Here is a 27,038-nt window from a genome sequence, read left to right as displayed (position 1 = left end):
CATTTAATTTTATGGTCATATGCTAATTACTTTAGACTTCAAATCTTAAATTTGAGAGACGTGATTTGAGTTAGAACTTAGATGCATAACTAAATGAGTTTTAATATAGGAAGATTTATAAGTCTTTTAGAGGTCGTCAAAATACTAAAATCACTAACGCCATTACTTGTTATTGAAACTATGTAAGAATATTGATTTTAATTATTAAAATTTCATTCAGTTTTCAGTAATTAAGTAATCGGTTCATAAATTTAATAAGTAAAATCAATTCCACACGACTTTCTGCCCAATTAATTTTCGCTGGGTTATTTTATGTCTATTTGCTTTGATTTCATTATTTCATTGAAATTTGAACCTCTAAATAAAACTGAGTGATTGTATCCGTGGTACTCAACTGAAAATTAATTAAGAAACCAACCCAGATGACGATATTAGTAATTACTTACCTTCTTTATTAAAACTTAAAACTTAACCATGTGTACGTTAACATTTTTATTACAGCAAGTTGGATAGGTGAAAGATATATGAACTTGTATTTTTTAATTTTGAATTTTTTTTTATGTGATGCCTAATGAATTTTTAGAATTTATTTCAAAGTAGTGTTGGTACAACTTATCGTATTATATGTCGTCTGGTATTTTAACCAATTGAGTAATATTGGCGTTGTATATCTATAGAATAAAAAAATGGTAAATACTTAGCTGTAAAAAAATTAAAGGTATAGAAATGTAAAACATAATTACACTACCATTTGTCCCATAGATAAAATGCACAAAATCTTGGCAATAAATTACCCAGGAATATAGCAATATCCAAAAATTTAACAAAAAACCATGTCAATGAAATTTCTCCATCAAACTATTGCATGCTTTCACATAGGTGCAATTAAGGATTGGTATTTAAAATTTGTTTCCAAATTTTGTATAAAACAAAAACTTATTTGCTAAAACATAAAAATGCACAATTATTATTGTTGTTTTATTTAAATTATTAGCGTAAGTCATAATAGCTACTTTATCTAAAAAAAATAAGGGTCATAATAGCTACTAATCGTCTAGGGGTGAATCTCTACGTATTCTCAAGAAGACAAACATATAAATCATGCATAACATTTATTTATGCGGTAAAATAAAGTCCTGCTTCGATATTGGTGATGTAATTATTAAAAAAAAAATTAAAAGAACTCCGTCAAATACATTATCACCACTATGAATATAACTAAATTAGTCCAGCTTCGAGACACTAGTAGCTTATGGTAAAGGTTTGGATTCAAATATCTACATATTTTTTCACTTCTAATACTCTACAAATAACTGACCATGGATACTAACGACAAAGAATAAGAGCATGGGAATGATAGATAAAAAAAAAACACAAATTCAAAAATATTTCATATTTGGAATGATATAAATAAATTAAAAAATGTATATTGAGGAAAAACAAAGGTATTTTTAACGAGTGCCAAAAATATTTACTATATTTTCAAATATAGCAATAACTTTTTGTCCTGGAAATACAATAAAAATTTCTAAATCATATTTTGTTTTTGTTATTTTTATTTTAATCTCAATTATATACTTGGTATATCAATCATATAATTAATATACCAAATACGAAGTAAACCAGTCACACTAAATATATGAATGTTATACTTTATATTAGATATATCACTAGTAACTCTTATTCGATTTGAAGATTTTGCCGTGGATAATATTGTAAATTTTTTTATTGATATATCAAATATATCAATTATATGCTTCATTTTAGTGATATACCAATATGAAGTAATAATTGTTATAGTTCAAGAAAAGATAAAGATTTCTTATTGATATATCAACATTAAGTATATCAGTGATATACTTTATTTTCAGTTTATCATTAAAATAACTAATACAAATTAATACTTTTTTTTAGTATAACATATGGAGGTAGAGATTCGAACTCACGATATTTTGTTGGAGATAAGTACCTTAACTAATTGAGCTATATTCTGGTTGACTAATATAAAATAATAATTGATATATCTAATATCAAGTATATTAATGAATTTTTCTTATTTCTATAAATTTGCGAGTTTTAAAGGTATACCGACTTTTTAATTTTTTTTTATTTGGATTAAACCTCTATCTTTTACTATATTTATAAATAAGAAATTTGGTTGCTATATTTGTAATTAGTTATTAGTTTTTTACCATATTAGCAAATTGGACTTGAAAATAAAATCCCAAATACAAGGTCAAATTAGGTATTCTGCAATTTCTTAACCAAGGTCAGAGTCAGACCAAGCAGCAGTCCTGAACCGTCTACCACGAGGCAACGCATGGGAACGAAATATTAATTTAAAACAATACACGAGGGGATTTTACAAATATAAAAGTTATAATGGGCAATTTTGTAATTACAAAAGAGTGTAAACCTCAGATTGTAAACTCATCAGCAGATCAAGGGCAGAGCGAAAGTACGAAGCGACCCTTCTTGTATAGAACCACCCAGAGCAGAGTTTCGCTGATATACCGAAAATTGGACTGGAAATGAGGGGTAATATGGTAACTCAATACGAATGAAGGCAATTATGATATCTGCAACAAGAACTAGTTTTCGTCCAAGGCCCACGGATATGAGAAAAATAATTTTCCGCTCTCGAAATAAAAGCAAAAAGCTTTGGAACAAAAATACGTTTTTGGATTGCAGGTATCTATTTCGATCCTTCCTTCTTCTAATATATATATATATATAAAAGAAATTAATATATATAAAAAAATTGGTTTGATGAAATAATCAATAATAATACGGCCTTACATTCTATACTTCCGTTGCTGGAATCAGAGGCTCTGCTTCTAATTCCCCTTGCGTAGATTCTCCCCCTGCACTTTCTTACTCTTCTTCCTATTTCTGGATTCTTCTATGGTTTTAGCCAAAAGGGTCGTTGTTTTTTCACTTCTGGGTTTCGTAGTTTTGGCCGGAAAGAGCTCTACAGGAGCAGCTGGAGCTTGTTTTTCAAGAAACTAACAGTCTTTTCTTTGTTTATCCACTCTTCTGCCAGAGCTTGGATTGGAGAAGATGTCTCAGACCAACTGGGAAGCTGATAAAATGTAAGTTTCTTCTGGGTTTCGCTTCATTTCCCCCCTTTTTTCTACTTGGGTTTCTTTCTTTTTCTGTCACTTCTATGGATTTCTTGCCTCCCTTTTTGTGGATTTGGTATTGGGGTTTCTTTAATTTTAATTTTGTTGCTTCTGGTATACCACTTAATTTGATTTGACGACCCTTTTTTTTGGGGGTAAATTAGCGCGCGAACATTTGGCATTTGGTTACTTCGTTTTCGGGGATTTAGGGTTCAGGTTTTCTCATTAGGACTGATTTCAACTTAGCCGATAACTTGTCTTACTTTTGTCAAACCCTTGTTTCAGTTTGTTCTAGTTCCCCATTATCTTTGAACGTTAAAGTATTGTGCTTCAGTGTTAGCTTTCTTTCTTTTCGGTTCCTTGTCTTTCCCACGGGAAATCTCAATTACCCCCTAACTTGGAAAGTTGTTCTTGTACTTGGCGCACCGTTATGTAACAGGTTAGATGTGTATATTCATGATTATTTAGTAAAGAGAGATTTGAAGGCTACTGCGCAGGCCTTTCAAGCAGAGGGAAAAGTGTCTTCGGACCCTGTGGGTGAGTATATTCGGATATTTTTTCATTTGCTGATTCCATATGGAATGTTATTTTACCCTTCGCTCATTTTAATAATGATTTATGAGTTCTGGTGTTACAGCTATCGATGCACCTGGAGGTTTTCTCTTCGAATGGTGGTCGGTATTCTGGGATATATTCATTGCCAGGACTAATGAGAAGCACTCAGAGGTTGCTGCATCTTATATCGAGGTTTGTTGTACAATGTCGATCTTCTTAGACAAGAGAAATGGACTTTCTGCATTTGGTATTAAGTTTGCAGTTTAAAGCTGTTTATATTTCATCCTACTCTCATATTGAAGAACTAATTATTTTTTCTTGTTACTGTTTTGGAGCTGAATATAGAGTTGTTGACTTAAGTCAATATTGATTCTTGATTGATATTTCAAACTGCAAATTTACTCTCCCCTTTCCATGCAAGTTGAGGAGTAATGTCAATAGTAGAAAATTTTGATATATGAAAGGCATCGGTATTTTCTTGAAAATAGGCTAACTACAAGCATACTTTTATTAAATCTCCTTACCGGATGTATTCTGCTTGACATTATTGTTTCTACCAGTAGTGGCATTGTCTATATTAGAGAGAATTAAAATTACTCTCAAATGCAAGAAATATTATTGTTTTCTTATGACAAGCCCTTTATCCCTACGTTGACATGATTTTGCTGTAAAAATTAAACTTTGCGTCTTGCAAGATGTAAAATGGTAAAAAACTATAGTATATATTTATATTTCCTAAAAGAAAGAATAATGTTTTGGAATGTGTTGGTTCTCTTCATTTATCATTTTCTTTACGAAGTTTCCTAGAATGACCTACCTGTTGCTTAGGTTTTATTTTAGTAGTTGCTGAACCTGAATTTGAAATCTATATAATAGGAATACTATTGGGGTAGTTAGAAACATTAGGAGGGTATTGAGGGGATAGTGGTAATTTTAGACAAGGAGTTTATTTGTAGAAGTTGGTTATATATAGAGTGAGGAAAAGGAAGGTAGGTAATTGTTTAGTGAGTGTAGGTTTGAGTGATCTCAAGACTCAAGAGAGGGTACCTCGAATACTTGGAAGTTATTGTATCACTTTATTTTTTTATCTTGATTCATAACACTTTCTAGATGCAATTTCTCATAGATGTATTAGAATTAGAAATTAATTTATAGATTGCATAAAAAGCCTCAAGTCCTAATATAAACCAAGTTACTCTTTCTCTTCACATATACCTTTCGGAAGTTGGAACTAACAAAAACCATAGAAAGATTCTCACGAGATATTAAATTTCATGCAAAAGAAACTTACAGTCTATCAACTTTATAGACACAATTAATAAAAGCAAGAGAACAACAACATCAGCAACATCAGCAACATCAACAACAGCAGCAGCAGCCACAGCCACAGCAACAACAACCACAACACATGCAGATGCAGCTTCTGATGCAGAGACATGCCCAACAGCAGCAGCAACAACAGCAGCAGCAACAGCATCAGCAGCAACAGCAGCCTCAACAGCAACAACAACAGACCCAGCAACAGCAACAGCAGCGAAGAGATGGAGCCCAACTCTTAAATGGAACTTCAAATGGTTTTGTTGGAAACGATCCTCTTATGCGCCAGAATCCTGGATCTGTAAATGCATTGGCTACAAAAATGTACGAGGATAGATTAAAACTGCCCCTTCAGAGGGATTCTCTAGATGATGCTGCTCTGAAAGTAGGTATACTGATTAGGTTTTTTTATAAGCATAGGTTCTTATTACTTTTACTTAATCATCTTCTGTAAATCTTACAGCAAAGATATGGCGAAAATGTTGGGCAGCTGTTGGACCCAAGTCATGCTTCGATCCTAAAGTCAGCTGCAGCAACCAGCCAGTCCTCAGGGTGCTTTTCTCTTAGATATTTTTCTCATTATTACTGCATTCACATAAAACACAAAGCCATGCACAAAATTACACATCCTTTCCAATTATTGGAATTGGATTTGGATATTTTAAATAGTTCTATTTGCTTTAGTTTAATTCTCATTCGTCACTAGCTGTTGCACTGGATGCCAATGCTCTTCCTTACTAGCTTTAGGGTTCTAATTACAGGCAAGTGTTACATGGTTCAGCTGGGGGAATGTCTCCTCAAGTTCAATCTAGGAGCCAGCAATTGCCAGGTTCCACACCGGTATGGTACTTCTATCAAGTTCATTGCATACTGTATTCTTTCTTTTTATCCTAACAAAAATTGTAGATGCAGGATATAAAGAGCGAGATTAATCCAGTTTTAAATCCTAGAGCTGCAGGCCCTGAGGGATCACTGATGGGTATTCCTGGTACTGCCAAATTATTGTGTTTTTGAGGACTATTTGTGGAATTATGATTTGATTGAAATCCTCATGCCTTATGTTTCAATTACTCAATCTTCATATGCTGTACCAAGGATTTTCTGTTTAAAGATAAATTTCTTGTCTGCTACTACTAGATGTGCATCTTACAATTGAAATGAAATCACCTTTCAGGATCAAACCATGGCGGCAATAATTTGACCTTAAAGGGATGGCCACTTACTGTATGTTTTAATGATTGAATCTCTTCATTTCTGTAATCGTTACATTAATATGTAGGATGCACGGAATCCAAGTTGCTGGGTTTTTTTGACATTCAAATTTTCTTTTTCTTTTGCAGGGGCTAGAGCAGCTCCGTTCTGGTATCCTTCAGCAACAAAAACCTTTCATACAGGCTCCTCAGGCTTTTCCTCAGCTTCAGATGTTGACACCACAACATCAACAGCAACTTATGCTCGCACAACAGAATTTAACCTCACCTCCTGTTGGTGACGACAGTAGAAGGTTGAGAATGCTTTTGAGCAGTAGAATTGCAAAGGATGGACTTTCAAATTCTGTTGGTGATGTTCAAAATGTTGGATCTCCTCACCAAGCTGGCAGTCCTCTTTTGCCCCGCACAGACCCAGACATGATGATTAAGGTGTTCATTTTCTCTGTCAACTACATTTCTTATGGATGCTTTTGCAGTTTTTGTCCCTATATCTGGATATACACTTCATGGCCTTATTCTTTCATTTCTTCTCCAAGAAAGTTGGTTTCTTCATTAAAAAAAAAAGCACTTCATGGCCCAGTTTCTAAGTATGTCTTGTTTCCCTTAGTTAAAAATGGCTCAATTACAGCAGCAACATCAGCAGCAACAGAATAGTAGCCAGCAGCAGCAGCAGCAGCAGCAGCAACTTCAGCAGCATGCTCTTTCAAATCAACAGTCACAAAGCTCAAACCACAATATGCATCAGCAAGAAAAAATTGGGGGTGCTGGTAGTGTCACCATGGATGGTAGCATGTCAAACTCATTTCGCGGAAATGACCAGGTCTGCTAGTGAATATGGGTGATCCTTACTGTTACTAAAAAATTTTATATTTTTCTTAAGTTTCTATGATACATTTTGAATGTTACTCAGATTGTCACTTACACAATAGTGAGTGCCTCCCGTAATTGCTCATATTATTGTTATGCATATGCATGTCAGTTTAGTTTTTCATTATTACTTGTTCACTTTATTATTTCCACATGGCAAGCCGATCATATCTACTAAGATGATAATGGAGGATGCCTAGGGCTGGGAATTTTGCTGCTAATTCCCTTTTTGTGAATTTGATAACAGATCATATGGTTAGATGATAATTATAGAACCTTTGAGTATAAGTAAATATATTCTCTGTTATTTGGTTAGCTTTTAAAATGTTTTTTGATATTTCATTTGCAGGTTTCAAAAAATCAGACTGGGAGAAAGAGGAAGCAGCCAGTGTCATCTTCAGGTCCAGCAAATAGCTCGGGAACAGCCAATACTGCAGGCCCATCCCCAAGCTCTGCTCCTTCAACTCCCTCAACCCACACACCTGGAGATGCAATCTCAATGCCTGCTTTGCCTCACAGTGGTGGTTCATCTAAACCATTGATGATGTTCAGCGGTGATGGCCCTGGCACTTTTACATCTCCCTCAAATCAGTTGGTAGGTGGAGCTTGGTAGTTGTTTCCATCAAAGGAATTTTAAACAATTCCTTTTGCACTTTCTCATTGGCATTCCATTTTGGCAGTGGGATGATAAAGAACTTGAATTGCAGGCTGATATGGACCGCTTTGTGGAGGATGGGTCTCTTGATGACAACGTGGAGTCTTTTTTATCCCATGATGATACCGACCCTAGAGATCCTGTAAGCCGCTGTATGGATAGCAGCAAAGGTGCAGTTAATGCTATACATTGCTCTCTCCTTATTATACTGCTTTTTGCGATTGCCAATAAGTGAAGTGCACGATTAAGTGAAGTGCATGATTCACGATAGTCTCCATTTTATCCTTTCACCACTCTATCTCTGCATCTGAGGAGAGAGGCTAGCCATCAAGGAGGCTTCCTTGTGCCTCTTGCATATTTTCCATCTATTAAGTGATCTAATAATTATAATGCGAGCACTTTGAGAAGACCCTGTGAGCTGTTTCTTCTGTGGGCCGTGGCAACAGAAAGAGTGCATCTCTAGACTTTGGCTTTTTGCTTTATATTTCTTATTCTTGGTAATGCAGAAGGCTACAAAGTGGATACTTCTATGGTGAATACTGGAATGTGAAGTGGTGCAGAATTTTGTAATTTAGAAGTGAAAGGAGGGGTTTGGTCATGGTCTCAACGTGGCAGGGATTCTTTTCAAAAACAGAAATACCAAAACAAAATGGTTATCAGAGTGGTCTAAGATAACGACTGTTAAAACTATTAAACTTTAAATAGCATTTAGGGTGACTATAAGTAAAATTGAATTTATTTTTGAGCCTTTTCTGCTTTCGTATGTTATCTATAAGGAGTGCATTTAACCTTCAGGATTCACATTTACGGAAGTAAATTCTGTTAGAGCAAGCCAAAGCAAAGTCTCCTCTTGCCACTTTTCATCTGATGGAAAATTGCTTGCTAGTGGTGGCCATGATAAAAAGGTGAGAACCCAATGACGATGACCCGAGTTGAAAAAATTCTGCCATTGATTGTAGCAGCGGTCAATGCATGTGTGTATTTGATGATTTTTTTCTTGTGGGTTTATGATGATGGTTGTGCAGGCTGTACTGTGGTACACAGAAAATTTAAAGCCGAAAACTTCACTTGAAGAACATGCTTCTATGATCACTGATGTTCGTTTCAGTCCTAGCATTCCCCGCCTCGCGACGTCATCATTTGATAGAACAGTCCGGGTTTGGGATGCTGACAATGTTAGTATTCTCTATGTATTTGATTTAACTCGAGTCTCTATCCTTAGTCATTGGTCTTTCACCCTACAGATAGATAATCTAGATAACCTCTGCAAATATTTGCTTATAAAGTATGGATAAAGCTTATATCTTCATTTTATGACAAATTTTAAAAACTATTTTAAGTTGATCAAGTATATATTACCAATGGACCCTATCAACCGACCACCCATGGTTATCATCTTGTTTCATTGACATTCTTGTCTGAGAGTAGAAACTAGGAGATTACACAGTTAGTTTCGGCCACAGTATGGGAGAGTTGTGATAAAGGGAGTGGAATTTTTATTATAATCAATATTCTTAATTTCGTTTTTTAACTTCTACTAGAAATTATTTCATGATAACAGCTTTACAGTTAGTTATTTATTTATTTGCTTTTATTCGCTCCATTCAAAGAAGTTCTACAATATGTCTGCTGTATCTCAATCAGTACTTTGACCTGCAGCCTTGTTATTCACTACGTACTTTTACGGGACATTCTGCTTCTGTTATGTCTTTGGACTTCCATCCGAAGAAGGATGACCTTATCTGCTCCTGTGATGGCGATGGTGAGATTCGGTACTGGAGTATCAACAATGGCAGCTGTGCAGCACTATTCAAGGTATCTTTCTTTTTCATGGTTAATAAGTAGCTTAGCTCGTCTTTTTTGCATGCTCTTTTGGTTGGACTTCTTGTTTAGGCTACAGTACCTAGATTCTAACTGCCTTGTGTAATTTAGGGTGGTACAGGCCAGATGAGATTTCAACCTCGTCTTGGAAGGTACCTCGCCGCTGCTGCAGATAATATTGTATCCATTTTTGACGTGGAGACTAAACAGTGTCGGCATTCGTTACAGGTCAGTTTATATCTGAAGTTGTGCCATCTGCCAAAGATATGCTGTTGTTTGTTCATGTGCATTATTCATCAGTATTCCATATTTAAGCTAGTTGAATGTCAACCCAAGAGATCACATTCATTTTATGTTCAGCATTAGAGGTTCTTTTTGGCAGTTGCTTAAAATAGTACCTCTAGATGTATGCATTTGTTTTGCTGCTCCTTATTTGCAACAATTTCATTTAAATTGTTTCCTATTCGAAAAAAACTTTTGGAATCTCTCTAAATATATGCTTTTTCGGTGCCATTATGTCATGCAGTTATGTGTGATTGTTTTTCGAATTCTGTTTTCATGTTTGTTTCTAGACTTGGCTGATTTTATGGTCCTGAAATTTCTTGTAGTATTTTGCTTCCATTCCAATGTGGGTTGAATTTTACTTTTTGGTTGAAATGTGTACTTCTAAGTATAGGGACATACCAAAACGGTTCATTCTCTTTGCTGGGATCCTTCTGGAGAGTTCCTTGCATCCGTTAGCGAGGATTCTGTTCGAGTGTGGACGCTTGCTTCAGGGAATGAGGGTGAATCCATTCACGAGTTGAGCTGTAACGGCAATAAGTTCCACTCTTGCGTTTTCCATCCCACCTATTCTACTTTGCTGGTCATCGGATGTTATCAGGCAAGTCCTCTTATCCACACTCCCCTTCCCCCAAAACGAGAAGGAAGACGAAGAAAAACACGTGTTTCATGTTCTTAAATAAACATAATTTCTCTTCGTAGTTTTTACACTGTTGGTTTGTTTGCGATGCGCCTCGAATGATCAAATAGTTACCTTATTCCCCCCTCACCTCCACGTTTGTCTTGATTGATGCAGTCGTTAGAGCTTTGGAACACAACCGAGAACAAGACGATGACTCTGGCAGCTCATGAAGGTCTAATATCCGCCTTAGCGGTGTCCACAGTGTCGGGTCTTGTCGCTTCGGCCAGCCACGACAAGTTTATCAAGCTATGGAAGTAAAAGAAAAAAGAGAAAAAAGAAAAAAGAAGAAAAAAGGAAAAAGTAACTCACACACTAGTTGAATGGAAAGCTCAAGGCAGTGGGTCCGGTAGTAGTACTGGTTTGTTTTGTTGTAGCTTTGTGGTCTGTTTTTGGACTTCTTTTTTGCTCCCCCTCTGTTGTATGTTCAGGACTTTCAATTTTCTTACTTCTTCTTCTTCCTTTTTTTTTAAATTTTTTTCCCTTTTTTTTTTGGGTTTTAGAATATCAAACTTGAGCTGCATATGATATGATATGACCCCAAACTCTGACAGAACTGTTCTTGTAATTGGTCTCCTTCCTGTTAGAATGTATACTATTACTCTTCTCTTGTCTTCTATCACTTTCTGTGCTCCTCTCAATTCCAAAAGACAAAAAAAAAAAAAACAATTATTGATATACTAGAGAGAAGATGAAGAATATGGCTTAAATTTTGACAGACGGGAAAAAAAAAAGAAAAAAAAAGGCAAAAGCAAAAGCAGGGGAATTGGTGATATCATTTGTGGAAAAAGGCTATGATATGATATGTATGTAGTGGGAAGGAATTCCAATAATTGAAGAGCCCACCATTTTTAATCTCTCTCTCTTTTTCTTTTTCTTTTTTGGTCCATAGCATTTACATACTATTTTTTTTAAAAGAAATTTGGTTTAAATATTATTTTGATGCTATATTTCATTTACAAATGCCTATTTTTCTCCATACTTTTAATTTTTTCTTTTCTTTTAGTTATTGTACTTTTAGAAAATTACCCTTTTAATATCTTCATTTTTCAATTTTGTTTCATTTCTTTTTATGCAATACTTCGTTCACTAAACTGTTATAGTAGATTTGCATTAAAAATTTTACCAATTGCAATTAAATTGGATAGTTTCAAAAGTATAGAGACAAAAACGGATGTTCTAAAAGTATAAGGATTAAAATGAACTAAAGTTAAAAGTAGAAATAGATCATAATAGTATTTAAGTCAATAAATTTTAAACATGATTTTGAGGCTCATATATGTTACTAATCTACTTTCCTATTCAGTCTTGTACCTTTGAAATATTTAATTTAATTTGTTCTTTTTTTAATTTAATTTTGTTCTTGAGGTTACGGTAAAACCCTCGACTGTGTTTTAAAGATCGTTGGTAATTTTTAATTTTAGAATTTATTTTATTTTTTTGATTCAAATCTAGAGTGGTGTTTGTAAGTTGAAAGTTGTAACAACCAAATTAATAAGATAAATTTCAAAATTTAGGTATATTTGTCAACGGAATGGTCTCTTTTAAGGGAAAGAGACTTTACTAAGCAAAAAATAAAATAAAAACTTCTTTCTAAGAGATGATTTATCTAGAAGAATTATTTCTCTGAGTGAAAGTATTACATTCTATCATTAATGAGATTGCATCATTATTAAGTTCACAAAGTTATGAACTAGTGGTTGAAATAGTTAAATATTGTTGGAGGTCATTTATTGCTGCCACGTGTCAGCATCTAAGAAGATAGTTCCATGAAAAACCTACAAATTATGTGCCGTATTTTTTGGAGTGTCGAAGAGCTATTAGAATGCTGTCGGAAGTCAGAACTCTTCTCTATAAATAGAGATCTTAGTCTCCCTTACAAGTTATCCGAACTTACTTTCACTCTGAGTATTAGATCGGATTGAGACTGACTTACTCGTCATAGTACTAACTTCGTCTTGCAGGTGCCTCGGACGTTAGCTTCTCTTTTCCGAGCTTCGCGGATTCTGACATCGATTGATTTTTGGATCAAACAAATATTAGGTAAAAAAAAAAACTCAAAATAATGTGATTACAACCAGAATTAATTAATTGATAAAATTCATGTGAGTACTTCTACGTTGAATGGGCCGAATATTAAATCGGCCCAGCCTTGATTCGATGTCCCGAAACCCGACCCAAAGTTCTTCCCGCCCCACCTTTTCCGGAAGAAGTGGCTTTTCTTCTAAGCAATTTTGGAGAGGGAATCGTTTGAAAAATTCGCAATACTGGCTGATCGGAGTTTCGCGATTTCTTCATCGGAGATGCTGGTGACTGGTGAGTGCTTAATCAATTCGATTTCGGCCCTCTCCCTCTATGCATTTTCCATACAAAAACATAGAGAAGAAACATTTTGATGAGTTTTTTGGATCGCAAACCAAGTATTAGCATCCATTTAGCAAGTTGAATTGGTGATGCGTTTTTCTGACTTACTGGAAATCATAGCTTACTTACACTTCTTGAACTGTATTGACTCTCTATATTTTCCATAGTAGTTCTTATGTTCCTGTCAGGATACTGAAGATTTTATTGTTTAATTTTCTCTGTTCTAGTCGAAGAAGGTGGTGGGAACTGAAGGGCCATCTTTTAGGTTGAACTTTTCTAGAATTCATTGAAGTATATTTCTTCATTTAAATCAATAGAACTTCTTTTTCAGTTTAATAAAATTCTGGACTAATTTTTTGTTCCTCTCTCTTAGTTTACAACTACATATCATTGTTTTTAGCCAAAATAGACAAAAATAGTCCATAATCTTTTAGCAAATTCTTAAATTTGTCATTTATCTTTTAAAATTCTCAATTTTATATCTAGCGTACTAATAATTCTATTTATTTTGTATAAAAAGTGTAGAAATAAAAAAAATGATTTATTATTAAATCATTGTTTTATTAACGTATTTGAACGAAATTCCACTCATATATTACTTGATACATAAATTCAACCCATCCATCAGCAAAATCCATTCTTCCCAGTAGTATCACTATGTGTTCAAATGTGTCAATAAAACAATAATTTAATGGTACATAAATTATTTTTAAATAAAATTTAATAATAATTTAATGATACATAATTAAGGACGAAATTTGAAAATTACCTGAAAGCTTACAGGCCATTTTTCTTATACCATGCTTCCTCATATGCAATGTGTATTTTACCAATTTCTCTTTGTTTGCTTCATCAGTTTATTTTTTTTTTCAACGCTTAAAATTATAGCAAGTGTATGGCTTTTGTACCTAAAGCGATGTTAAGATTCTTATAAAAAAATGTTAAGATTAATGTCATTGAATTAAACATATGTCAAGGTATTGATAGTAGTGTAGGGGCTTGGTTTGAGATTGATGTTATTTAGATGGGTTCCTTTTGATTTGTATTCTACATAATAATGTATAATTGCATGACCTCCTATTTAAGTGCAAAGGAAATCAATTTATGAGCCATTTATCTTTCTCTTCTGTTTTGTATAATGTTTATTTAACCATTTTTCCTTTTTGCATTACGAATGTGGTTCTTTCAGTTTGAAACTTATGAACCATTCTTATTTCAACCTATCATTTGGTAGGTGGAGCTTGGTAGTTGTTTCTAGGGAAGGAATTAAATAATTCCTTTTCAACTTTCTCATTGGCATTTCATTTCGGCTGTGGGATGGTAAAGAATTTGAATTGCAGGCTGATATGGACGGCCTTGTGGAGGACGGGTCTTTTGATGACAACGTTGGCTTTTCTTCATCCCATGATGGTGCAGACCCTAGAGATCCTGTAGGCCACAGTACGGATGACAGAAAAGGTGCAGTAAATGCTATACTTTGCTTTCTCCTTATTCATATTCTTGTTTTTTAGATTGCCAGTAAGTGAATGAATATTTGAGAGCAGCAAGTGCCATTCTGTATTCTGCCAGTGGAACGTAACGTACTAAATTTATGCTGCATGTGCTCTTTGTTGCACCTTCCTTGATTAAAATGATCTTACTTTCATCATATCCTCTATGGTTTCTGGATCTTTATCATTCGACTTACGGTGAAGACTAAAAGGTGAAGTGATGCAGGATTTAGAATTTAGAAGTGAAAGGAGGGATTTGTCATGGCCTTAATGAGGCATGTGTTGGGATAATGGAGCCTAAACAGGAGATTCATGTCCTACGAGAAAAAAGATTTTCAACACTATTGCGAATTCCTACAAAGATTAAGATATTGCTTCTTATAAAGTTTAAGATATTGCTTCCTATAAATATAGCTCTTTTGTCAAAGTTTTATCTAATACAAATTCCAAAATAGAATTATTGAGGGTATTTTAATTGTATGATCCTAGATAGCCAATGTTGAGTACTTAAAAACAAGGTAGTCATTGTGGTGATATCTTAAGTGAGAGGTCAATTGTAATCTTCTCAAATATAGAACCTACTTTTGTAGAAAACTGGATGTAGTCTCAAGATTGGGACAAATTAGTATAATTTTTATTGTCTAGCTTTTTCTATCCATATCTCTCGTTCATTTTATTATTGTTACTTATCTATTTGCTTTTAACCTGCTGAGGGAAAATTAAATGTCCTGTTTGCAGAATCTACAAAAGGATCAATTGGTCTGTACTTTCTTTCCCAACAGCATGGATTCTTTTTGTATACTGCATATACTATTGATCCTGCTATAAATATCATTTAGGATAGTTACAACCTATGTATAAAGTTGCTTTTGTAAGTTATCCCTAAGGAGTGCTTTTATTGTACCTTCAGGAATCACATTTACGGAAGTGAATTATGTTAGAGCAAGCCAAAACAAAATCACCTGTTGCCACTTTTCATCTGATGGAAAATTGCTTGCTAGTGGTGGCCATGATAAAATGGTGAGAACCCAATGATGATGACTTGTGTTGAAAAAATTCCGTCTTTGGTTGCAGCAGCGGTCAATGAATGCATGTATTTGAAGATTTTTTTTTCCTGTGGTTTCATGATGACGGTTGTGCAGGCTGTACTGTGGTACATGGAAAATTTGGAGCTGAAAACTTCACTTGAAGAACATGCTTCTCCGATCACTGATGTTCGTTTCAGTCCTAGCATTCCCCTCCTCGCGACACCATCATTCGACAGGAGAGTCCGGGTTTGGGATGCTGACAATGCTAGTTTTCTCTGTCTTTGATTTAACTCGAGTCTTTATCCTTAATTACTGGTCTTTCATCCTACAGATATTCTAGATAACCTCTGAAAATATGTGCTTATAAAGTATGGCTAAAGCTTATATCTTTGTCAAATTTTAAAAACTATTTTAAGTTGATCAAGTATATATTACCAATGAACTCTATCCATCGACCACCTATGGCTATCATCTCGTTTCATTAACATTCTTGTCTGACAGTAGAAACTAGGAGATTACATGGTTTAGTTTTGGCCTTAATATGGGAGAGTTGTTATAATAAAAGGGTGGAATTTTTATTCTAATCTATTCTTAATTTAGACTTTTAACTTCTACTAGAAATTATTTCATGATAACAAGAAGTTCTATAATATGTTGCTGTATCCCAATCAGTAGCCTTGTTATTCACTGCATACTTTTACAGGACATTCTGCTCCTGTTATGTCTTTGGACTTCCATCGAAAGAAGGATGGCCTTATCTGCTCCAGTGATAGTGACGAGGAGATTCGGTACTGGAGTTTCAACAATGGCAGCTGTGTAGGAGTATTCAAGGTATCTTTCTTTTTCATGGTTTATAAGTAGCTTGGCTCATCTTTTTTGCATGCTCTCTTGGTTGGAAAAATGGAAGTACTTGTTTAGGCTACAGTACCTAGATTCTTAATGGCGTGTGCAATTTAGGGTGGTACGGGCCAGATGAGATTTCAACCTTGTCTTGGAAGGTACCTCGCGCTGCTGCTGCAGATAATATTGTATCCATTTTTGACGTGGAGACTCAACAGTGTCCTCATTCGTTACGGGTTAGTTTATATCTGAAGTTTTGCCACCTGCCAAAGATATGCTGTTGTTTGTTCATGTGCATTATTCATCAGTATTCCATATTTAAGCTAGTTGAGTGCCAACCCTAGGGATCACATGCATTTTATTTTCAGCATTGGAGGTTCCTTTTGGCAGTTGTTAAAATAACACCTCTAGATAGATGTATGCATTTGTTTTGCTGCTCTTGGTTTGCAACAATTTCATTTCACTGTTTCCTATCCGATTTTTTTTTTTTAATCTTTTTTTTAATCTCTCTAAAATACGCCTTTTTGGTTCCATTATCTTATGTAGTTATGTAATTTCCTTCCCAATTCTGTTTTCATGTTTGTTTCTAGACTTGGCTGATTTTATGGTCCTGAAATTTCTTCTAGTGTCTTGCTTCATTCCAATGTGAGTTGTCTTTGACTTAACTTTTTGGTTGAAATGTATGCTTCTAACTACAGGGACATACCGAACTGGTTTATTCTATTTGCTGGATCCTTCTGGAGAGTTTCTTGCATCCATTAGCCAGGATTCTGTTCGAGTGTGGACGCTTGCTTCGGGGAATGAGGGTGAATCCATTTACAAGTTGAGCTGTAACAGAGATATGTTTCACCACTCTTGTATTTTCCATCCCACCTATTCTAATTTGCTGCTCATCGGATGTTATCAGGCAAGTCCTCCCATCCACACCCCCTCCCCCTAAAACAGAAGGAAGACCAAGAAAAACGTGTGTTTCATGTTCTAAAATAAAATAAACATAATTTCTCTTCGTAGTTTGTTACATTGTTGATTCGTTTGCGATGCACTTCGAATGATCAAACCTTATTCCCCCCTCATCTCCATGTTTGTCTTGACTGCTACAGTCGTTATAGCTTTGGAACATGACCGAGAACAAGACAATGACCCTGTCAGCTCACGAAGGTGTAATATCTGCCTTAGCGGCGTCCACAGTGTCGGGACTGGTCGCTTCGGCCAGCCACGACAAGTAGATCAAGCTATGAAGTAAAAGAAAAAAAGAAAGAGTAACTCACACACTAGTTGAATTAATAACACTAGTTTGTTTTGTTGTAGTTGTAGCTTTGTGGTCTGTTTCTAGACTTTATTTTATTTTATTTTATTTTGGGTTTTAGAATATCAAACTTGAGCTGCATATAATATGATAATAATGTATGTTGGAGTACTCCTTCCTGTTAGAATGTATTTTTGTGCTGCACTCAAATCTCAAAAAAAAAGAGGCAGAAAAAAGAAACAGTTCTCTGAAATGCCTCTGGCCTGGCCCCATTACTGAGATGAAGAATATGGCTTAAAGTTTACCAGAAAAAAGGAAAAAAAAAAGCAAAAGATAAAGTTGAGGGTTGGGGGAATGTGGGGATATAATTTTTGGAAAAAGGCCATGTAGTGTGAAGGAATTACAATAAATTGAAGAGTAGCTCCACACCCATCATTTTTTTCATCATTCAGTTTATCATCAATCAAATTTGATATTTATCAATGAAGAGAGATGAAATTTAAAAATATTAAAACATAAAAATCTAAATTGAAACTAACAACAGGAACCAATTTTTTTTTTTTTTTTTTTTAAATCCAAACATTTGAGACTAAGTCATATACGTAGCTTTTAAAATATTCGATTTTGTCATGAGGTTACATGAATATACATGAGCAGTTAAGATATTTGCTGCCATTTGTTGTACTATAAACAAATCCTTCCATTACAATGAATCAATGATTTTGCTAATTTTATATCTCAAAATGGTGAATTACTTATTGGAAAAGAGGGTAAAAGGGGTTCTCTTTCGCGCTCTATTGGTTTTCGAAAAACAGAGGTTAATCTCAAAATTTTCAAAACCCCTTTTCTGAAAAAGTGTCAATAATGTGATTATAACATTAAATTTTAATTCATTAATCAAATTAACCTGGGCAGTTAAATCTTAAATGGGCCAGAAGGGCCCAATAGTTCTTCCCGCCTCACCATCGTCCGACCGCCGCAGGGCGGAGATCTCCTGGAACAACCGGCTTCTCTTCCAAGCCAATTCTAGTGAGGGAATCAATTGAAAAATTCACAGCTATTGGCCGATTGGAGTTCCATTTCCAGGCGACATCGACCTTCTCCGGCCGACCGGTTTCGCCGATGCTCGGAAATCTGTGATTACTTCATCCGAGAACCTGGCTTCCGGCATTCCCTGGCGCATCAAACCATAACAGGTGTGCATAATCAATTCCCTCTCCCTTTATGTCTGTTTGATGAATTCCTCGAATCTTAATCCGAGTGTTAGGTTAGCATCCATTTTAGCCAATTGAATGAGTTTCAGCATGACGTTGTGATACATGTACAATTTTAGCGACGTCTGGAGAGCTAGAGTTTTTGGACTGTGAGACCGTGTTTTCCTTCGTCCGGTGGCTTGCTATCAGCATCCGTGATCCGTGTAATGTCTGAGGAGAGCAAGAGTCAGGTACTTAGTCTTTGTATGATATCAATTGTGATGGTAAGGTAACTATCTATTGTGAGTTGGGAACTTGGGCTGGGCTTGGACTTACGATGTGTTTTTGCAGGTATTATCGACAGAGCTTAAACTAGTCATGATGTATTTCTATTTCTAGTATGTTGGCTGATTTCATACCGCTGTAGCGCTCACTTACTGGAAATCTCAGCGTACTTGCACTGAGCTCTCGATTGAGGAAAAGGAGTGTTTGCAACCCCTTCAGGTGGATTCCAACAATGAAGGAGTTTCGATGAAGATGTCAAAGGAGGGCTCGGATGAACTGGTTGGTGGTGTTGTTGTTTCGCTGTTTTTTTTTTCTTTTCCATTTTTACTTTGGTTCAAATTTCAGAGTACTGTTTGGATCATCAAAAAGTTTATATTAGAACATAATTTATCTGATAAATCCTCAACGCATCTTTTTGTCTTTGGAAAAGAAAATTTCCTGATGAATTTCTTTCTTGTCATTTCCGGCATTAAGAACCAGAAGAAAGTTACAGTTGTGAAAGATTTGCAACTTTTACGAGAAAGATTCATTAAGGCGGATGCTGATCATGTGGTGCAGAATTTGATGTCATGCTCGAAGACTTTGGAGGTCTGAATCTTTGTTTTCCTCTTACAGTCTCATTTTATTGTTGAATTGTATTTGTCTCTCCAAACAATTCTTAACTGGTTTTCTATTCTAGGGGACTGAAGATTTTGTTACTTTCTCTATTTTAGTTGAAGAGTGGTGGAAACTGAAGGACCATCTCTTTGGAAAAAATATGTTGAACATTTTCTGGATTCTTTGAAGTATATTTCTTCATTGAAATCAAAACAACTTTTTTCTGTTTAATAATATTCCTGGACAAATTCTCATTTATAAGATATAGTTCACCAATTTATTTTCTTTTTGCTTCATCAGATTTGTGCTTCGAAGCTTGTAACTATGTAAAGTATATAGCTTTGTCATACTTGAAAATGAAATGGAACAACAGTCAGTACAGATTCTTTCTCGTCCATATCTTTTTACTTGGATATGGGGTTCTCTGATCACCAATTTACCACTTTGGCTCACCTAGGGTAAAATTTTTAAAAATTTTCTGATGGAGGCGTGGGCAAGCTTCCGTTTGCAAAATAATGATGCCAAACTTCTATTCAACTAAATATGTCTCATAAATTGATGCTGTAAGGGGTTTGGCTTGAAATTGTTATCACTTATCATATAGATATGTTTCTTTTCATTTGTATTCTACAAAATAGTGTTTAATTGCATAATCACATGGTTAGCTGCAAACAAAATCAACTCGTGAATCATGTATCTTTTTTTTTTCTTTTTTATTTTTGTATAATGGTTAAGATTGTTTAACCAATTTTCCTTTGTGTATAATAATGTTCTTTCAGTTTGAGAATTTTCAACCATTTTTACTTTCAACTTATCATTTTGTGTTTCTGATAAAAGAAAGTATTTTTGGCCTATTATCTGTTGGGTTTTGAATGCACCTGGGTTTGTTTCAGGATCTTGAAAAGCAGGAATCTAAATTCCTACATACCTGTAATGCGAAGCGTTATAAATTGCAAGATGAGATTATTGAGCTGGAGGGAAGACTAACAGAAGACCATGATTGCTCAAGTCTCTTAGATAGCTTAGATCATTTGATTAGTGAATCTCAGGAGGAATTGAATTCAGTAAAGAAGGTAAACTTTTTTTTTCTTTTTTTTTTTTTTTTTTGGCTTAAAGCAGTTTTTATTTGTGTTCTTTTTTATGCATGAAAAATTCAAAATCAAGGCTTGAAGCCATTCCTCATGTTATGATTGATAACAATGCAAAAAATTGTCCACCACCCAACATTTCATTGTTGGATCTGCATTATCTGTTTCGCATGAGATTTTGTCAACTCATTGATCAATTTATCTTGGATGTAACTGTGTATTTTGTCTTTTTGTAGGAACTCGCATCTAGATTGAGGGAAACACTAGCATTAAAGAGGCTTCTTGATGATGTGCCAACCCAAACTGAACTCATCCAGTTTGTTGTTCTCTTATTAGCCTTCTGTTTTTCCTTTAAAAATTATTTGGTTTCTCCATTTCATGATTGCATCATCTTCACTTTTTCTTGGTGATAATTGCATCATCTTCACTTCTTCTCAGTGATGGTTTTATTGTCTTCCCTTTTTCTTAGTTATAATTTTGAATTATTTGGCAAGTCCCAGCATAGCTTAGTATAAGGCACTTATTGCCATCAGTTCATGGTTCTAACCCTCACTCCTTGATTGTTGAACTAAAAAGAAAAGTTTGTAGTCCTTGGTGAACTTGGACACTTGCCCAGTTTTCTGCTAGCAGCTGATGTTTTCTTAAAAGTTTTAGCTCCAAAAAGGTAAAAATTAATAAAGTTTTTATGTGAAAATCATGATTGCTTTCATGGCTAAATGGTTATGGCAGTTCTTCCACGAGCCTAATGCCTTGTGGCGAAAGATTACAGTAAGTATGGGCTACATCCGTTTGATTGGGTATCGACAGGTGGGGCTAGAGTAAGCAACTACAATCCCTGGAAGGCTATTACTTTGGGTTTCCCTGTTTTCTCTCATTCTTTACGTGTCTCTGCGGGGAAGGTCTTAATATGTACTTCTGGGAGGATACTTGGATAGGCGACAAACCCTTCTGTCTTGCTTTCCCTCGGATCTACTTTCTATCTGATAAGAAACTCTTTTCAGTGGCCGAGGTTTTAAGTTCTGGAGAAGAGGGTTTGTCCATCTCTTTGGGGCTCACCCGTTCCTTGACTGATTGGGAATCATCAGAGGTTTCCGATTTACTGGATCTGCTGTCTAGAGTTTCCTTATTTGTTGGGAGGGAAGATGTGAGGGTGTGGACCCTCCATCATTCGAAAGGTTTTTCTTGTAGTTCTTTTTTCCATGTCTTGAATTCCTCGTTGTCCTCTTCTTCTTCGCCCTTGTTGACCCCTTGGGTCATCTCTCTTTGGAAGATTAAAATTCCTAAGAAGATTAAGTTCTTTGGGTGGCAAGTCTTACTTGGAAAAGTTAATATTTTGGATCGGATCCAGAGGATGTCCTCCCTTTGTTTGGGTCACAGTGGTGTGTTATGTGTAGGAATGCTTCGGAGGATCTTGAGCATTTGTTGTGGTCTTGTCAGTTCGCACAGGAGATATGACTTTGTTTCTTTAGAAGTTTTGGGATTGTTTGGGCTCGTTCCAGAGATTGTAGGGCGATGATGGAGGAAGTGTTGTTATCCCCCCATTTCTTGATAAAGGGCGTTTTCTTTGGCAAGCGTATTTTCTGGCTACTCTTTGAGGTATTTGGCAGGAGAGAAATAATAGAATTTTTAAGGGAGTGGAGAGATCTGTGGATTATGTGTGGGACCCCATTAACACTTCTCTATGGGGATCAATCACTAAGGCTTTTTGTAATTATCAGTTAGGTGTCATTCTTTTGGATTGGAGCCCGTTTCTTTAGGGGTTTTCTGTTGCTGGGCTTTTTTTGTATGCCCTCTTTTGTAGTTTTTTTTTTCTTTTATCTCAATGAAAGTGCATTTTCTTATCAAAAAAAAAAAACGTGAAAATCATGATTTGAACCCAGGAATTTAAAGACAGATGAGTTTACATCTTGTCTCTTTGACCATTGGGGTAATGGCCATTCCATCACATGCCTTTGTAAGAGCTATGCGTTTTTTTTTCTCTCTCTCTTTTTTTCCCCTATTCTTTTTCCAACACTCATGGATTGCATAATGTTAAAGAAATTAAGTTCTTCATTGCACGTGGTACTGTGGACACATTGTACTCGTTTGTTTATTTATTCCACAACTCTGGCTTTTGAATTTCTAATTGTCTCTTCTATCGACCCAGAGATCTCTGAAATTCTTTTTTCTTCTTTCATGTTCACACGGGCACTTTGAAATACTTCTAAATATTTTGCATTTAGCTGAAAGTCATCCTCTTCTGATTCAATCTCAGTTTGCAGGTATGAGCGCCGTTTTTCTGAGCTATATATTAACATTCAGGTTCAAGAATTTTTATTCATGAATAATTGGTTCTTGTTGATTCTTGTTATTTGTTAAACTTTTTACTGATAACGATATTTTACTCTTAAGCTAACGACGCACTATCATGCAGGATAAACTTAGACAAACACGCAGATACTATGCTACCTATAATGCACATTTGGAGATTAAGGATCTGATGTTAAAGGAGACATCCTTATTGAAGTCCATAAGTTCTCAGGTATATGACAGCTAAAAGGATACACATTGTCATTTGATTCTGTATCTATATGTTAAGAAACTATTTCCACGACTGCTTATGTGATGATGTCTCCAGTAGCAAAGGTATGTGGCATTTTCTTTTGATGAAGGGTGTACTAGGGATAATCCATCTTTCCGCTGCATGTTACTTTCTGTCTTTTTTTAGCTTTCGATTTGTTGCTTGACTTCATGCATATATATATATATTCTTGCCTGGAGATATGGGAGGATATTTAGTCCTGAATCCTTTCATCGTTTGGTAACCTTGTCAAAACTACTGTCATTGACTTGGTTACTATCACCCTCCCGTGCAAACAATCGTGCTCCCACTTTACTCCAGTGTGGGTGTGAGGTTGGTCTTGCATTTACCCATATGCTACTCCCGTTTCATTTTAATTTTGAGTTGTGTGGGGAGTGAGGCGGGAGCTTTAATGTTCAAAACTTTCTGATAGCTTCAGTCTTTGTTATTATTTTCCTGCGCTAATTCATTGGTTTACCTTCACTTATGGCCACGTAGGATATGTATTGCGTTATGTTAGACATGATTACGGTGTATATAACTGAGATGTCATCAATAATTTTGCCTTTCTCTAGGCATTTGATGTCATGTTTAGTGGCTAAGTTAGTAACTCTGTTACTGATGTTCTTTTATAACTTTTGTAGTTTCAAGATGCCATAACCAGCCCCACGAGTCAAATGAAACTTATTGATTCCATGGAGGGAATTCTGAAAGGCATTCTACAGGTCATTGTTTTTAAGATGGTTGAGCTTATGATATAAAAGAATGGTCTGACTTAAATGTTCAACAGCCACGCTACATAGCTTAATAATTCAAAGTGTCGAAAATATTCTCTTCTCTAGTTATTTATTTTGGAAATTTAAGGCAATTACCCCACCCACCCAAGCAAAGAATACCCGCATAATTCAAAGTGTTAATCTGCTCGGGTTGCAGTCTTTTTATTTTGATACTAATGAAAATATTATTAATCTGCAGAAACTAGATAAGGTGGATCTCTCTCGTGAAGCAGAGCAGCAGGCCTGCAATGCTTTGAAAGAGAAATATTCAGCAGCAACTTCAGAACAAAGACGTTGCTACACTCTCTTAAAAGCTTTTCAGGTGAGCAGCGTGGTGTTGTGAATGATATTATAGTTGCTATTTCTATAAGACTAGCTCAGGACTTACACTCTGTACTTTCTTAAAAGGACCGTTCTTAGAAATGGACCCTCCTCCCCGGTGAGTCAGTTTGTTGAATAAGCAGAAACATTTAATTTGGCCGATCAGTTTCAATACATTGAGGTCCCCATAGAAGTATAACCTCTCTGAAACCACTGCTGTCCTTGCTTAATTTCTTCATTTTCCAGGAGGAATGTGTAAAGAACGAGAGGCTTCGGACCGAAAATTCCACATGAAGCGATAATAATCATCACCAATGCATGTGTTATCCTTCATTCAATTGGGTCAATGTTAGAGCCAGATTTTGTGCCAAAGGGGAGAGTAGAAGAGATTGATTAGAGGGCTTTTGTTCCAACCTCGAATTCAGTATGTCAAAATCGTCCTCCTTACCGAGTTCTGATCTGTAATTACATAATAGTGCATGTGTGAGTATTTCCATGGTCCCCCCCCCAATTTTCTCTCATATCTTTTGGATAGGATCAGAAAACGAAGAGCCCTTTTGGACATATCAATACGTAATTTCCCTTTCTGAAGACCAATTGAGGCATCGGCTATCAATTCTCAATGAAAGTGAACTCACAGAATCAGATTGTGGAAATCAAAATGCTTACTGATGGACGATCTCAATCCGACATAGTTGACCTTATTGCCAAAGGTCAGTTAATACTTTTGAACTCTCTCATTTCCCTTTGAAAAATGTTTGTTTTATCGATAACTTCAAACCAATAGATTGAATGTTATTGGTTAATATAATGTGTAGAAGTTTCAACATGTTACTGACTAATTCTTGAAAATGCTTCCTCACATTAGATCATTTATGTTACTTGTATGCATCATCAGTATTTTAATTTCTGGAATTTGAGAAATTAAAATAAGAGGGTCTCAACAATTGAATTTGTTTTCTCCATAGGATTATTAACCAATTAATTTATTTGTGTTATAAGAATGATTAATTGAATTGACTGAATCATAGATATATATAATAATCAAATTTCTAGAAAGCAATTGAATTATTGTATTTGGTTTAAAAATAGAAAATTGAATTCTCAAATGAAAAAGAGAAAAAAAAATGATTTGAAAGAAAGGAAGAAAGAAATACTCAATAATCAACATATTGCAAATTTTTCTCTCCATATGATTGATTAAACTGAAAATATGTTTAGCTAGCCCCCAGAAAAAGAACAATATTTAGAGTGGTCAGCGTCACCGATCATCACTTAAGTATTATTTAAAAAACAACAGGTAAAGATCACCCTTCAAAATTTGACAGTTTTGTTATTTTTTTAGATAGAAAAGTTGTCTTTCATTTCTCTCCTTATTTTATCAAAAAATTTAATAATGACCAGTAAAAAATAGGTGTTAATTGGTTGGTAACTAATTATTATTAAAAAGATAATTTTGGTGTTAGAATGTTAGAATCTTAAAAAATAGTTTTTCTCTATCTAAAGTTTGTAATTATATGTATTAAAGAAATGGAAAACATTAATGATGATAACAACGAATATGAGGGGAGATTTCTAGAATCAATTTTGTCTTTATCTAATTTAATGCTGTCTTACACCAACAAAACTAATTTAGTGGTGAATTAAGGATCTAATATAAATCAAATCTAATGAAAGAAAAATCTCAAAAGCCTAAGCACTCCTAAGTCGTAATCCCAACAAACCAGCAAAAAGCACGAGGCTTGTGAAATAAAATAAGAAAAAAATTTTAGCCTTGATTATTTTAAAATATCTTACAATTTTCAATATTTTGTGGGTATGATTTCATCTGACATCTTTAAATGATAATTAAAATATTCTTTGGCCGACATACATACTTTGGAAGTTCCACTACCTAATTTGGTGGGCTACTGCTTAATTTGACTCTTATTTACAATAATAAATTAATTATAAAAAAAGGATATGTTTTGTCAATGTCTGATATTTACTAAATGAACAGCTAAAAATGTGATTCAAATTTCTCTCTTTTTGGTTCCTAATTTAGGACACAAAAGTAACAGTAATTCCAAGAGTAAAATCAACTTCATTATCACTTTTCTGTCAATTTTGAATGTTCAATCTCTCTTTTTTTCTCCAATATTTTCCTTAAAAGAATTACTCAATTTTATGAAACAAAAAATTAAAACATTTATATTTTGTAAAAGCAGTATTTTATCTTTTTGTAACCCTGTAGTCTCCTTCTTTTGAAATTAGGTCCTACGAACTATATTTGACCTTTGATTTTGAACATCCGGTACACAAGAGATGTATTTATTTGATTGTTAATGAATCTTCTATCAAATCAAACATAGTTCAACGGTAATTGACATATATATTCGAAGTTGAATTCGAATCCCCACCATGTTATATTAAAAAATAAAAAATAATCCTCTACTTAATGGATAGGGGCTATTGTCATTTGGGCGCAGAGCGATGAGAGGAGAGGGTGCCCCGTCTTAGTTCATCTTAGACTAAAGAAAAGTATATTTTTTAAAAATTATGGTTTTATCTTTTCTTCTCTTTATATTTTTCAAAGTTGAAAGATTAAATGTACAATAGGCTAGATGGTCAAATTTTACTCCTTTCTATTGAAGATTAAAGGTGTGTTTGGCGTGATCTTGGCATGACCAAAATCAGTTTTGTTATTGTCAAAATCACTCTAATTTCCATTCATCATATTTGACAAATTAAAAAATTGATTT

At 34.8% G+C, this 27,038-nt stretch overlaps 3 protein-coding genes across 19 annotated transcripts; all 3 read left to right on the top strand.

The window, feature by feature from the left end:
- Nucleotides 1-2,574: 2,574 nt before the first annotated feature.
- Nucleotides 2,575-11,128, top strand: LUG (transcriptional corepressor LEUNIG). 9 transcript variants are annotated; one of them, XM_022276467.2, is made up of 19 exons: nucleotides 2,575-2,691; nucleotides 3,044-3,092; nucleotides 3,562-3,659; nucleotides 3,760-3,869; nucleotides 4,987-5,379; nucleotides 5,458-5,546; nucleotides 5,756-5,834; nucleotides 5,901-5,982; nucleotides 6,169-6,218; nucleotides 6,335-6,634; nucleotides 6,813-7,025; nucleotides 7,422-7,667; nucleotides 7,753-7,897; nucleotides 8,523-8,632; nucleotides 8,753-8,902; nucleotides 9,387-9,542; nucleotides 9,660-9,776; nucleotides 10,225-10,431; nucleotides 10,627-11,128. In XM_022276467.2, exons 2-19 carry the CDS (start codon nucleotides 3,061-3,063, stop codon nucleotides 10,768-10,770), a joined length of 2,721 nt encoding a protein of 906 aa, XP_022132159.1. In that variant the 5' UTR covers nucleotides 2,575-2,691; nucleotides 3,044-3,060; the 3' UTR covers nucleotides 10,771-11,128. The 9 variants fall into 9 exon arrangements, 8 of the variants coding, with proteins under 8 accessions (XP_022132159.1, XP_087983662.1, XP_022132165.1 ...); XR_015792821.1 differs by lacking the exon at nucleotides 2,575-2,691 and having other exon boundaries at nucleotides 2,780-3,092; nucleotides 10,220-10,431; nucleotides 10,627-10,795; XM_088127536.1 differs by lacking the exon at nucleotides 2,575-2,691 and having other exon boundaries at nucleotides 2,781-3,092; nucleotides 5,907-5,982; nucleotides 6,834-7,025; nucleotides 7,780-7,897.
- A 1,539-nt stretch (nucleotides 11,129-12,667) lies between these two features.
- On the top strand, nucleotides 12,668-17,648 carry LOC111005090 (transcriptional corepressor LEUNIG). Of its 2 annotated transcripts, none has more exons than XM_022276475.2 (8): nucleotides 12,668-12,825; nucleotides 14,214-14,331; nucleotides 15,274-15,383; nucleotides 15,506-15,637; nucleotides 16,095-16,222; nucleotides 16,349-16,467; nucleotides 16,930-17,138; nucleotides 17,332-17,648. In XM_022276475.2, the coding sequence occupies exons 2-5, from the start codon at nucleotides 14,220-14,222 to the stop codon at nucleotides 16,209-16,211; spliced, it is 471 nt and encodes a 156-aa protein (XP_022132167.1). In that variant the 5' UTR covers nucleotides 12,668-12,825; nucleotides 14,214-14,219; the 3' UTR covers nucleotides 16,212-16,222; nucleotides 16,349-16,467; nucleotides 16,930-17,138; nucleotides 17,332-17,648. The 2 variants fall into 2 exon arrangements, with proteins under 2 accessions (XP_022132167.1, XP_022132166.1); XM_022276474.2 differs by having other exon boundaries at nucleotides 12,669-12,825; nucleotides 14,108-14,331.
- A 613-nt stretch (nucleotides 17,649-18,261) lies between these two features.
- LOC111004933 (paramyosin-like protein) lies at nucleotides 18,262-25,126 on the top strand. Of its 8 annotated transcripts, XR_015792836.1 has the most exons (13): nucleotides 18,264-18,673; nucleotides 18,811-18,921; nucleotides 19,121-19,234; nucleotides 19,430-19,543; nucleotides 20,446-20,625; nucleotides 20,877-20,956; nucleotides 22,902-22,941; nucleotides 23,054-23,161; nucleotides 23,845-23,925; nucleotides 24,176-24,298; nucleotides 24,397-24,415; nucleotides 24,544-24,721; nucleotides 24,833-25,126. XR_015792836.1 is itself a non-coding variant. In XM_088127582.1 (12 exons), the coding sequence occupies exons 2-12, from the start codon at nucleotides 18,898-18,900 to the stop codon at nucleotides 24,597-24,599; spliced, it is 939 nt and encodes a 312-aa protein (XP_087983708.1). In that variant the 5' UTR covers nucleotides 18,262-18,673; nucleotides 18,781-18,897; the 3' UTR covers nucleotides 24,600-25,126. The 8 variants fall into 8 exon arrangements, 7 of the variants coding, with proteins under 7 accessions (XP_087983708.1, XP_087983707.1, XP_087983710.1 ...); XM_088127582.1 differs by having other exon boundaries at nucleotides 18,262-18,673; nucleotides 18,781-18,921; nucleotides 24,544-25,126; XM_088127581.1 differs by having other exon boundaries at nucleotides 24,544-25,126.
- Nucleotides 25,127-27,038: the final 1,912 nt, after the last annotated feature.

Source organism: Momordica charantia (genome assembly GCF_013281855.1).
Source record: "Momordica charantia cultivar OHB3-1 chromosome 8 unlocalized genomic scaffold, Mcharantia_2.0 BLBB01000008.1, whole genome shotgun sequence".
In the NCBI taxonomy this organism is placed as follows: Eukaryota; Viridiplantae; Streptophyta; class Magnoliopsida; order Cucurbitales; family Cucurbitaceae; genus Momordica; species Momordica charantia.
The sequence above is the reverse complement of the archived record's forward strand: the minus strand, read 5'-3'. Positions and strand labels throughout refer to the sequence as shown.

Coding starts and splice junctions, on each gene's coding strand:
- LUG (XM_022276467.2), top strand. CDS start 3,061: ATGTCTCAGACCAACTGGGAAGCTGATAAAAT. Junction 5,983..6,168: donor ATCACTGATGGGTATTCCTG/GTACTGCCAAAT, acceptor ATCACCTTTCAG/GATCAAACCATGGCGGCAAT. Junction 7,668..7,752: donor CATCTCCCTCAAATCAGTTG/GTAGGTGGAGCT, acceptor CCATTTTGGCAG/TGGGATGATAAAGAACTTGA.
- LOC111005090 (XM_022276475.2), top strand. CDS start 14,220: ATGGACGGCCTTGTGGAGGACGGGTCTTTTGATGACAACGTTGGCTTT. Junction 15,384..15,505: donor GTGGTGGCCATGATAAAATG/GTGAGAACCCAA, acceptor ACGGTTGTGCAG/GCTGTACTGTGGTACATGGA. Junction 15,638..16,094: donor CATTCGACAGGAGAGTCCGG/GTTTGGGATGCT, acceptor ATACTTTTACAG/GACATTCTGCTCCTGTTATG.
- LOC111004933 (XM_088127582.1), top strand. CDS start 18,898: ATGTCTGAGGAGAGCAAGAGTCAG. Junction 20,626..20,876: donor AATTGAATTCAGTAAAGAAG/GTAAACTTTTTT, acceptor GTCTTTTTGTAG/GAACTCGCATCTAGATTGAG. Junction 20,957..22,901: donor ACCCAAACTGAACTCATCCA/GTTTGTTGTTCT, acceptor CTCAGTTTGCAG/GTATGAGCGCCGTTTTTCTG.